General features: G+C 37.6%; 2 protein-coding genes across 4 annotated transcripts in view; one reads left to right on the top strand and one right to left on the bottom strand.

Moving 5' to 3' along the window:
• The window catches only part of LOC140718674 (protein FAM227B-like), a 162,180-nt gene that overhangs the window by 65,204 nt on the left and 83,791 nt on the right, over positions 1-13,185 (top strand). The gene's annotated exons all lie outside the window — the stretch shown is intronic.
• Positions 1-13,185, bottom strand: part of fgf7 (fibroblast growth factor 7) — a 64,434-nt gene that overhangs the window by 6,161 nt on the left and 45,088 nt on the right. For all 3 annotated transcript variants that reach the window (XM_073033096.1, XM_073033095.1, XM_073033094.1), the window contains exon 3: positions 4,644-4,747. In XM_073033096.1, the coding sequence (XP_072889197.1) occupies positions 4,644-4,747 (104 nt within the window). The remainder of the gene's footprint in view (positions 1-4,643; positions 4,748-13,185) is intronic.

Below are 13,185 nucleotides of genomic sequence, written 5' to 3'. Positions count from 1 at the left end.
CTTCAGTTATGAGACAAAAGTTAGTCTGTTGATAGGTATATTTTTTTTGGTGTTTCATTCCAAGTGTAAGAACTTGCTAAACTTTCTGATATTGGAGCAATAATGACTGTAAAAGAAAGTTAGTTGTCTGTTACTATCAATTCTCTTACTGTTGCCATTTTGACAGACTCTTCTACTTTGTTTCAGAGAAACTCACCCTTTTTATTTGTCAGGCTCTTAATATTTTCAAGTTGGTGATCTATTATGTGGATGGGATTCCAGTTACTATTTAGACTTTCCCAGTTCTGATAAAAGGTCTTTGACCTGAAGTGTTGCCTCATTTTCCTCACATTTGTTGCCTGTTCTGCTGAGTGCTTCTGGCGTTTTCTGTTTCTGTTTGCTATTTTGACAGACAGATCCAATCATGTGCAGTCTATTCTCTGATCAGTTTTGCTGTCAACACGGCTGAAATGACTTTAGAAAATTAAATGTTAAAACGTTTTTGGGTCTCTCAAAAATAATGTAGATTTTTGCCAACCCAGTCTCCCCTACCTCCTCCAATTGTTGCAATCTGAAGCTGCCCTGGCTCCAATCCAATAAGCTACACCAGCCCATCTGTTTTAGGGGAGCATGTTGCTGGATCTATTTAACTAGAGCAAGCACCTAGAAGTGGATTTTTCCCAAAAGTTCAAATCTATCTCACTGATGCTTGAAATAGATGATAGACAAAAGCTACATGTTCTTAATTGATGTTTTTTTATTTATTGAAGCTAAATAAATAATGCCCTTATTTACTTTCATCAGTATACCTAGAATGTATTGATAATACTCTTCTTACACACTACAAAATGGAAGATCTCATGCTAAAAATTTTGGGGCTGAAATTGGATACTACTGGTATGCAAAAAGATACAGTATAAGAAAAAGCAACTGCCGAGATTCAAAATCCCATTTAATCTAAGCGCATTAGATGTTGCAGGAAATACAAAATTTAGTATGGTAATATCATTAACATGAATTCATCAAAACCACACTTCTGCATGTCTGTATGCTCCAATTTAGAGAGCTGCATGCAGCAGTTTCAAGAAGCGTTATTAAAACCAACTTGCACCTGCTTTGTGGCTTGAGCGAGCAAATAAATCATCAGACGGTGGTAGTTTGTAGGAAACTGATGGCAAAACACACACAAGAATGCACATCAACATTTTCTGATACGATCCTAAATACCTACTGTTCAGATGAGGTGAGAAAAAAATTCTCTGTACTTTGAAAGTCAGATAGCAACCCTGCCCCCCCACCCACAGCTCATAGTGAAGTGGGAGTAGAAGGTGGAAGCACTTGATACTTGCAGCTGTCTGCTCAATCAATAATACTTCCTTTACTGTAGAAATTAGTTTAATAACGTTGGGTAATGGCACACAAATTTCTGGCAGTCAGGACAGGGAAATAGGGTCAACTGGGTGCTACCATCTCAGAAGACATTTTTGTACCTGTGCTCGGTTAAAGTGGAGTTGGATAAACTACAGGGCAGTCTGTTAACAAGGGCATACAGAAAAGTGATCAGTTGTTCTGTATTTATTTTTGTGTCTGGTGATTGGATCTGGAGGGTAGGTTTTATAATTAGCAAGGAAATGCTGAAGATGGTCAGCAACAGGAAGAAGTTAAAATGGAAATCGCAGTAGAACAGGGAGTTGGGATTATGATCCGATTGTTCATTTTTGATGTTCATTCTGCTATAATTAGGTTGCCCAGGTAGAATATGAGGTGCTGTTCCTCTGGATTGTGCTTAGCTTCTACTGCCAAGTTGAAATCAAGTGCAAACTAGAAGCACAGCATCTTATGTTCTGCCTAAGCAGCCTACAACCTAGCAGTATAAAGATTGAATTCTCCAAATTCTGGTAACTGCTGTCCTCCTTCCTGATCTACCTGGCTCCCATCACCATGCTACTTGCACCTTCTTCCCCCTTTCCATTCACACATCACCCACGTACCCTCCCCCATTACTCCCCTCTGCCCTGCCCACCTCCCTCATTTTGTTCCATATTCTACCTTCCTCTCCTATTTGATTGCATCATCTTCAACCCTTATCACTTCCAGCTATTTCATCCCTACTTCTGCTGTTGACTGTCTATTGTCTTCCATAGATCCTGCCTGGCTCATTGAGTTCTTCCAGCATCTTGCAAGTTGCTCCATGTTCCATCATCTGTAGTCTCTTGCATGTTCATTTTTGAATTATTTCATTCCTCTCCACCTCACTTTCTTTCTTTTCCTCTTGTTTCTTTTTCCCTCCTTCTCTTTGTCTCAGCTGTTGCCATGGTCTAAGATCATGTTATTAAAAAATTGAGGAGGATGCTGGGTATACAGTGCCTTGAAGAACTATTTATCCCCAACTCATTGTTCACATAATTAAGTATTACCACCAGGGATTTTGATCAATTTAACTGAGAATTTTTATTTGTGAATCACATGCTCCTTCCAGTTTAAGATGGAACTCCTGAACACGTGTGACAACTCACTGGTAGTTCAAAATGGCAAGAAGTTAGACTAAAAGCATAACTAATAACACATTTTCTGAAGTATTTTGCAGTAAATTCTCACCACAAGCAATTAAGATGAAATGAAGTTGAGGGATGAACCATGCTGGTATGTTGCAGAATTGACACAGATAGAGTGAGCCATTCAGCAAGAAATCGACGCAGAGGAGTTTCCATGCCTGTAGTGTTGGCCTGGGTACGAGGTTGGTTTGCTCTGTGCAGCGAGCCAATTTGAAGAAGTTGAGGGTGCTCTGGGCTGGGAAATCTTGGCCTGGAGTGAGTTGCTGGATGGTGTGTTCTAGGCCCAGATCCTTTCTCTACAGCTGTGCCAGAGGTATAATATGCTGTTTGAACAATTTAAACACCTGCCCAGATAGATTGGAAAGACAGGGTGTCGGAATCGGAAGCGAGAGCTGATTTCAGCCACTCTCCCATAACATTCACTCTTCTCTCCATGGCGCTGAGGATATGAAGACTACCCTGGCTGTTGTGCTTCATATCCACTAATGAGATGAACTGATATCAAGTCCTTGAGCCTACTCTGAGCTGCTCTGGGGTTCGGATCCAAGGACTCATTTTAGTTTGGAATGTTGCTCGCTTCTATTGTTTGCATGATTTGGTTTATTTTCCCTTTCTCCGAGCATCCGTTTAGTCTTTATTTATTTTATTTTTTTTAAATTGGGTTCTTTTGGGTTTCTTGCTTTGTGACTGCTTGTAAGCAAACAAATCTCAAGGTTGTGTAATTAATACATTGATAATAAATGTAATTTGAATTACAACTTCAAAAACAGGGAAAATTGTAAAACATGAAAAACTAAAAATTCAAAAACTGAGATGTCAGCAGTTCAAAAGTATTCATCCGCTTTGCTCAGTACTTATTTGAACCACCTCTCGCAGATATTATATCCAGTTGTTTTTTCAGATTAGTTCCTGTTAGCTTTGCACAATGAGATGAAGCAAGATTTGCCTATTCCTCCTAGCAAACTTGCTCAAGTTGTGCCAGGATGAGTTGGTAAGGTAATATTGCACCTGAGGAAAGTTATTATAGTATTTACAAATTGGATGACTACATCTTCGTCCTGGCAATTTTGATTTTTAATTTCTAGTAAATTGTTAAAAGGTTTTGGAACTTTTCTTTTGATTTGACATGATGCACAATGTTTTGTAGATCAGTTCAAAAATCCTGCATCAAAATATTTTAAATCAAGAAAATGAGACAGTAAAATGTGATAATAGTTGTGATGGCTGAGTACTTTTTCAAGGCACTGTGGTAACAAATTTGGAGACCTGTACAGCAAAGCACCTCCAAAACAATAATGTTTGTTACAAATGATATGGTTTGTATAAACAACATGGTGCAGTTGCCTACATGACTCTTACTATATAAGCATTTTCTTCTTGTATAAGGATTTTGGACAGGTAGAAGGAGGGAGATAGTTAAAAGTTATCTGTTGTCACTATTTCACCATCCATTAATTGAGCATACTAACGAGAGGTACTCTGCACATTGGACAGCTACATGATGAATAAGTTTCAATGGCTCCTCAGGAAGCAAGCATTGATCATTTTGACCATTTTACAAATTGTTGTAGACTGCCTGGTTAAAAGGAGTAAAACCCTTTGTGCTTCTTGCAGATTTCTGGGTTCTTACATTGCTCCAGTGCAATTTTAGTGCATTTTATGGCTCCACGTGCTAAGATGCTTTGCCCACATAGGAGGAGACATTTTGATTCTCTTGGAGTACAGAGCCTCCAATCCTGCTCTCATGTTACTGAGAGGTTTGTCCTACTTAGAACAGCATAGACATGATGAATAGCCTCACTCCAAGCCTAAATAAGTCATCGATTCTGCAAGTTGTGAGGTTTCGCAGATCCTAATCACCCTCACTGCAACTGACCACCCATTGTGACGACATAACTTAGTATGTTTTGATGAACACCTCTTTGGAGACTAGATTTATTGCTTCTTGTTGAGGTGAATGTATGAGTACTGCTCCCTAAACAAAGACAGTGGCATAAACTGAATATTAACTCTCTGGGACTGTAGGCATTTCTGTTTAAGGAAGTTGATGTTTAAGGAAACACTATATCAATTAACTAAAAGACCACTGTGTTCTATGTATAGACTTACCTTGCTATATAACTTCCCAGATTTGTTCATTGCTAGGTAATAGTCACTTTCTACACCTCTGATAGCCACCACTCCAATGGCTACAGTTCTGATTTCCAAAATACCTGAAACAGATTACAATGTCATTATTAAACAGTCTAACAAATTGCAAATTATTAATTATTGAAGCATGACATTTCTAGTTACCATTAATTCAAAATTAGTCAGCATCACCCAAGTTCTGATTAAGAGTTATTTTATAGTTAATATATCTTATTATTGAAAGAGGTTCAACAGTACAATTCCATCTATCCATGGAAGATTTTACACTCGTGTCACTTTATTAGGTACCTCCTTCATGTTCATTGCCTTCTGCTGCTGTAGCCTATCCACTTCAAGGTTTGATGGACTGTGCATTCAAAGATGCTCTTCTTCACATCACTGTTATAACACATGGTTATCTGAGTTACCGTTGCCTTCCTGTCAGCTTAAACTAGTCTGGCCTTTCTCTTATGACCTCTCATGTTAACAAGATGTTTTTGCCCACAGAACTGCCACTCACTGTTTTTTTTTTGTTTTTCACACCATTCTTTGTAAATTCTAAAGATTGTTGTGCATGAGTATCCCAGGAGATCTGAGATACTAAAACCACTCCATCTGGCACCAACTCAGTTCACATTTCTTCCTCATTCTGATGTCTGGTCTGAACACCTGCTGAACCGCTTGAGCATGTCAGCATGCTTTTATGCATTGAGTTGCTGCCACACGATTGGCTGATTAGATCTTTACATTAATGAGCAGGTGTACAAGTGTACCTAATAAAGTGGCCACTGAGAGTATATTTCCAGTGCAAAACATAATCATGGCCTTCAAACAAAATTACAAAAAATCAATTCAGGTAAGTAAAATATTATGAATAAACTCTTCTCGAGCTTCCAGCTGAGTACAGGTATTGATATTAACTGACATTTCAAAGATAAACTCCACCATCTTCATCAGGGATGATGCCTAGGCATATCTAGTCCAGTGGCGTATATAGCACTGTTGTCCAGCCCTCCTGATTGGTTAGTCCTCAACCAATTGGGTTTCCTTCTGACCCACATGGTTTACAATTGAATTCCTATTCTTTTTCAGAGTGAGACCTTCACCTTTATTCTAAGTATGGTTATCTGGTTATCTTCATGTTTGTTCAGACAGTTGAAGAGGTTTGGTATGGGCCCCCAAATCCTAAGAACTTTCTATAGGAGCATAATTGAGAGCATCCTGACTGGCTGCATCACTGCCTGGTATGGGAACTGCACTTCCCTCAATCGCAGGACTCTGCAGAGAGTGGTGCAGACAGCCCAGTGCATCTGTAGATGTGAACATCCCACTATTCAGGACATTTACAAAGATAGGTGTGTGAAAAGGACCTGAAGGATCATTGGGGACCTGAGTCACCCCAACCACAAACTATTCCAGCTGCTAGCATCCGGGAAACAGTACCACAGCATAAAAGCCAGGACCAACTGGCTCCAGGACAGCTTCTTCCACCAGGCCATCAGACTGATTAATTCATGCTGATACAATGTATTTCTATGTTATATTGACTGTCCTGTTGTATATACTATTTATTATAAGTTACTATAAATTGCACATTGCACATCTAGACAGAGATGTAATATAAAGATTTTTACTCCTCATATATATGAAGGATGTAAGTAATAATGTCAATTCAATTCAAGTAAGAACTGGCGTTTGATTATAAACAAGGTGGGACAGAGGGAACCTGATTGGTTAAGGATGAATCAATCAGAAGGGACGAACAACGGAGGTATATATACTACCGGACTAGACATGCTTAGGCATAATCTCTGATGAAGATGACGGAATTTGTCATTGAAACGTCAGTTAAAATCAATACCTGTACTTGCCTGGAAGCCCGAGAAGAATTTATTCATCATATATGCCAGGAAAGCACTGGATCCTTTTTCAAGTAAAATTTTCCTTGAACTAAAAACTTCCTAAAGCAAATTGTCAAGGAAATCCCTTAGTATTCCATTTCATCCACAGACACCTCTGACCCAGAATCTCAATAAAAGGAGCAGTCACTTCACACATTTGTTTTCAAACCAATATGCATGTAGCACAAGAAAACAAAGATTTCATTAAGGTGTACCATGCACTTTATCAGAAATAAAGTAATGGAGTAATTTGAATTGTGAAGGTAAAGGTTATCCTGTAATTAATATTGAAATGTAATCAGTGAATTATTATAAAGAACACATACAATGATGTGGTATAAAACTAATATTCAATTGAACAAATTATTTATAGGTCAAATTATTGAACAAATTTATAGGTCAGCCTGTAGACTGTACTGTGAGACTTTTATCATTTTTACATAATACGTGGTAATTAACAAAACTTCATTGTCAAAATTTTCATAGTGTAAAAATACATTAATTTGTCATGTGCTTTATGATTTGACATGCATATGCTATATCAGAAAATCAGTGCCAATGTCTTTTAAATCTATAATATGAATGTAAATACAAAGGGTACATTACATTTCATCAGCCTTAACATTAATGTCCTTTGGAATCAACTACGCAAATAAGTATAGTGAAAAAAAATTAGATGCCACAGTTTGCAGAGTTCACTTTTAGATTTTGCATACTATTATGACAGGGAGATGGTAAAATTATTGGTTTGTAACATATTTAATTTTGGGTATCTATTTGACATCAATGATGTGCATTGATTTTTTTTATCACCAGTCAAGCTCACTTAAACTAGATATCCCATGGATTAAATAAAGAAGCAACCCTCCTTCCATCACCTTCTATTCCCTGTGGCTTCATCCTTCTAAGGAGGAGCTCCTCTGTTCCCATGGAAACACATTTGCATAGCCATTCATTTACTTTAATGAGATTGCCACTTTAACAGCAATTTTAATGATAAATTGTAGACAGGAATCTGTTCTCAAACATGGCTGAAAGTTGGGAATTTTAACTCGTAAGTCAGTTTGTATTTGATTCAAATTCATGTTCAAAGTACTACACTGCCAGCACATGTGCTGCATAAAATTAAACTGATTTCTTTTTATTCTTATTGTTCCATTTTTTAAATTTAAAGGGCATAATATTATGGAGCTATATCCTGCATTTCAAGGGCATCTGATGAAAATCCATTGTTAGATTACTTCTGGTGATATTTATGTCTCCCACATGACCTCCTTAGCATATTGGAAATTATAAGTCAAACTTTAACTTGTTATTATAGAACATAGAAATTTACAGCACATTACAGGCCCTTCGGCCCACAATGTTGTGCCGACAATGTACCTAGTCTAGAGACTGCCTAGAATTTCCCTCACGTATAGCCCTCAATTTTTCTAAGCCCCGTGTACCTATGTAAGAGGCTCTTAAAAGATCCTATTGTATCCACTTCCACCACCAGCACCGGCAGTGCATTCCATGCACCCACCATTCTCTGTGTGAAAAAAGTTACCCCTGACATCCCCTCGGTACCTATTTCCAAGCACCTCACAATTATTCCCCCTTGTGTTAGCCATTTCAGCCCTAGGAAAGAGCCTCTGGCTATCCACATGATCAATGCCCCTCATCATCTTATACACCTATGTCAGGTCACTGCTCATCATCCGTCGCTCCAAGGAGGAAAGGCCAAGTTCACTCAACCTATTCTCATAAGATACATCCTCCAATCCAGGCAACATCCTTGTAAATCTCCTCTGCACCCTCTCAAGAGTATCCACATCCTTCCTGTAGTGAGGTGACCAGAACTGAGCACAGTACTCCAAGTGGGGTCTGACCAATGTCTTAGGTAGCTGTAACATTACCTCACAGCTCTTGAACTCAATCTCACAGTTGATGAATGCCAACACATCATACGCCTGCTTAACAACACTGTCAACCTGCACAGCAACTTTGACTGTCCTATCGACACGGACCCAAAGATCTCTCAGATCCTCCACACTGACTAGAGTCTTAACATTTATATTATATTCTGTTTTCACATTGGACCTACCAAAAGGAACCACTTCACACTTAACTGGGTTGAAGTCCATCTGCTACTTCTCAGCCCAGTTCTGCATTCTATTGATGTTCCGCTGTAACCTCTTGACAACCCTCCAGGCTCTCCACAATAGCCCCAATCTATGTGACATCAGCAAACTTACTAACCCACCATTCTACTTCTTCATACAGGTCATTTATAAAAATCACAAAGAGCAGGAGTTCTAGGACAGATCCCCACAGAACACCACTGGTCACTAACCTCCATGCAGAATACAGACCATCTACAACCACCCTTTGCCTACTGTGGTCAAGCCAATTCTGGTTCCACAAAGCAAGGTCTCTTTGGATCCCATGCCTCCTTAATTTCTGAAGGAGGCTTGCATGGGGAACCTTATCAAATGCCTTACCAAAATGAAGAATTTTCTCTGATAATTTAAACTTGTTTTATTACTGTCATTTAATTTGAAGTAATATTCTAGAACAACTTTTATCAAACCTGTAACTATCTTATATACCTCTGTGTGATCATTATTTAATTATCTGTTTGTGATATTTAAAATATAAACACTTGTAAAAGCTATTGAGATGACAAACAAGAGAAAATCTGCAGATACTGGAAATCCAAGCAACACACACAAAATGCTGGAGAGGAACTCAGCATGCCAGGCAACATCTATGGAAAAAAGTACAGTCGATGTTTGGAGCTGAGACCCTTCAGCAGGACTACGGAGGTGGCCAATTTTGGATCTACCGGGTGATCTTTCACTTCAACGCTCCTGTGTTTAGATTATCTCCTGGTCTCTCAAAACCTGGTTCTCGTCTGAGTTGAAATTTAATCAGAGCTTCTTCTGCTGGCATTTCTGACTGCCATAATTTAACATTCTACTATTGTTGTACTTGACATTGGTAGAGTCTTCTGGGATTACTAAGTCCCTTCCATTATGTTTTAACAGCACTTATGGACTAAGTATGTTATCCCATATTTTTTCTGTGCACAGCATTTTTTACTTACTGGCATATAATGATACCTGCTGTTGCTCAATGCATTTAAGTATTTTACCTAAGTCAAATGCAGTTTCTGATTTACCTCTGCTGATTATACTGCACCTTCTAGTTTGATATTTTCTGCAGATTAGGCCAATTTGCTTTGTGTTTCTGAATTCAAATTGTTGTTGTAAATTAGAAACAGTAGTTGTCCCAGCAGAGAACCCTGGGGCAATGTGCAGTAAACACCACCAAACTGAGCATAAATTCCTTCTTCGTGACTGTTGTGCTCAACTCATTTCATATCCATCCCTCAATAATACCTTGAAACTTTACAGCTTTTAATCTAATATGTAATCCTTGGAATGGAATTTGTCTTTGGAGATCGAAGTAATATTTTCAATTCTTATGGTTTTCATAGGTTCCATTCCAGTAAATTTTCAAATATTATTTGTTTGACATTGAGTATCACCACTATTATATGTTTACAATAATTTTATTTCAAAATCATTGTAGACTGTTTTCCTCATTACAGAATTTGTGCTGAACTACTTTCATATGCTTAGCACATGCAGGGCATATTGCTAAGTTTTTGATAAATGCCTCATTAATGTTTGAATTCTCTGTAAGCATTCAAATTTAATTAACTGCATCTCTGCATTTCAAGTTTTATAACAGTAATTAACTGTGACAGGACTACTGCTCATGCACCTCCAGGAATAAAAAAATATTAACCAAACGTTTTCTCTCTATTCAAGGCCTATAGCATTCCAAGACAAGGCTCACTTCAATGGCAAATGGCGATGGGCATTAGTTGGTGGCTTGCCAGCAACAATCATATCCCATAAATGAATGTATGAAGCATTTTCAATGCAGAAGCATTTTGCTGCTGATTGACAAGTTTATAAGTCAATCCCTACTCCAGCTGTCTGAACACGTAATAAGATAACATTTGACAACTTTACATTGTATGCTCAGAAGTACTACCCTTCAGAGTATTTTAAACTGTGAATCTCACTGTCATTCAGATTTGCAAGATCTCTAACAGAGGGTATCTGGAGAAACAGTTTTTATAAGGTGTGATAGATTCTTGATTAGAAAGTGAGTAAAAAGTTATAGGATAGAATTATTATAGAGCATAGAAACTACATAGATTTGCTTCTAGGACTTCTATGGGAAAGGGATATCAGCTTATGGAACACCAAGAATGCCCTGTAGGTCACAAAAGTATTATGAAAGACAAAATGTCAGCGAGTCATTTAAATTAATAATTACAATTTTATTTTGAGTTATTTAGATTTGAAACAAATCTAATATGTGCCTTGTAAAGAATCCAAGTCTGATTAATTTTACCAAGCAAGAAAATGATGAACATTAAAGATTCTGCAGACGCTGGAAAACTAAAATAGCACACACAAAATGCTTGAGAAACTCAGCAGGTCAGGCAGCATATATGGAGAGGATGTAGGAGAAGAATGGAATATCCAGAGTACAGCAGCATGGTCACAGGAGAAACATGCGACTCCTCACCAATCCACGGGGGATGAGGATTGTACCTGTGTTCTACTAGCTCTATGTCACTGATTATTTTTATTTTATTTATTTTAGAAATAGAGTGTAGAACAGGTCCTTCTAGCACAAGAAGCTGCACTGCCCAGCAACCTACCTATTTTACCCTAGCCTAATCATAGGAAGCTTTATAATGATCAATTAACCTACTAACTGATATGTCTTTGGACACTGGGAGGAAAGCGGTGCACCCGGCGGAAACCCATGCACCCAATGGGAGGATGTACAAACTCTATACAGCAGGGAGATCTCTCTCTCTAAGGTGATCAAAGTCGGATTTATTTCCTTTCTGGAAGATAGTCACAATTATGGAATCTCCGATGACCCCTAGTATACTCTCCTTTTCTCAGCTATGATGATAATATTGTAGATTCAGGGCTGAAGCTTTTTGTACTGATTTTCGGAATTTCATTCAGGACACCACTTGCTTCCAATATGGATTTTGGCCTTTCTGACTTCCTCCTAATCCCAAAACTTGTGCTTAGTAGGTTGACTGTCTTCTGTAAATTATCCCTATCCCCAGTGATAGAATCTGGGGTGGGGGGGGGGGAGGCTTGATGAGAATGCGGAGTGAATAAAATGAGATGCAGATGGTGTTTGTAGATTTGGTGAGCTGGCAGGCCTGTTTCCATGATAAATGACAAATGATACAGTATAAATACTTGTAATGGGACATATTGTATTTTTGGAAGAGAGAAAGAAGTAATAATATTTTTCCATTCTGTCACCAAGAAATTGTTTACCCTCTGTAAATTACAAAGGGAATAATAGACAGCTGTATATCAGGTGGCCTACAGCTACCACAATTTTTGAGTTAGGATAAATAATGATAGAGGTTCAATGATTTCCCATTATGTATTGCATGATTTTAAAACTGAAGTTTTAAAACCTCAGGACAGCTGTATTCAGTAAGCTCAGATATGGGGATTAGCTGTAATTATGTGATATCATCTAGTGCATCAAGGCTTTTATGAACAAAAATGTTTTTGCAGCATATCTGGCAATCTATAATTTGTTGGGTGATTACAGGAGACATCAAAGCTAATTGTTTACTGTTAATACTATTGCTGATATCTTTTGGCAAATGCTCAAGGAAATTATGTCAAACAGTGACAATACAGTATGTTTAAACAACAAGTTGTCTCAGTAAATAATATATAATTGACTGCCTTGATACAGTTTTCTAAGATCACCGACCATTATATTGTGTATCAAAACAGGAAGAAAATGTGAAAATGATATACGATCACCAGCAAAATGCTCTATATTTTGATGTATAGTAAAAGAACACCTCATATTTGCACTGAACATTTTTGATGGGTTTGAAAGAAAAGGAAGGATGGGTTGGGTGTTTGCTAATACAACTTCAGTAACCGTTATGAATTAAAGATCAAATAAACCATTATATGTGAGAAAGCAAGGTCATTCAGTGCGCAGAGTGTAATCTTATATCTGAATATCTTCTCTTTTCATATTGTTATTACTTCTGGCTCCATGAGTTTATAATGCATGGCAACCTGCAGCAATATGGTTTCTGTGAATTTATTGAGAAGCCAACTGGTCCTGAAATATCTTGAAGTGAACATGTCTTTGAAACATATAAACACTTAATTTTTATTGTTTTAATACTAACTTATTTTTATTTTACTGATTTTCTTTGTAACTGAAGTCTCTCATCACTAGAATCAGACCAGTAAATCTTTGTTTCACCTTGTCTAATGATTTCAGATCTGTTCTAAACTGCAATACCCAGACAGCAGCTAGAGCAATATCTTATAAGACTTTATTACATTTGCATCTTATGTATCTGTAACTATTTTTTCTTGCAACTATTTCCTGGCCATTCAATATTCAAAATATTGTACATATATACCCACTGATATCTTGTCTCTACTTTTTCTTTGGATTATCTTGAATCTCTTCATTCTTCCTACAAAATAAGGTTTTTTTTTATAATTGTTTGATTATATCTGTTTTGTTTCCACTCATTA

This window comes from Hemitrygon akajei, chromosome 30 (assembly GCF_048418815.1).
Source record: "Hemitrygon akajei chromosome 30, sHemAka1.3, whole genome shotgun sequence".
NCBI lineage: Eukaryota > Metazoa > Chordata > Chondrichthyes > Myliobatiformes > Dasyatidae > Hemitrygon > Hemitrygon akajei.
The sequence above is the reverse complement of the archived record's forward strand: the minus strand, read 5'-3'. Positions and strand labels throughout refer to the sequence as shown.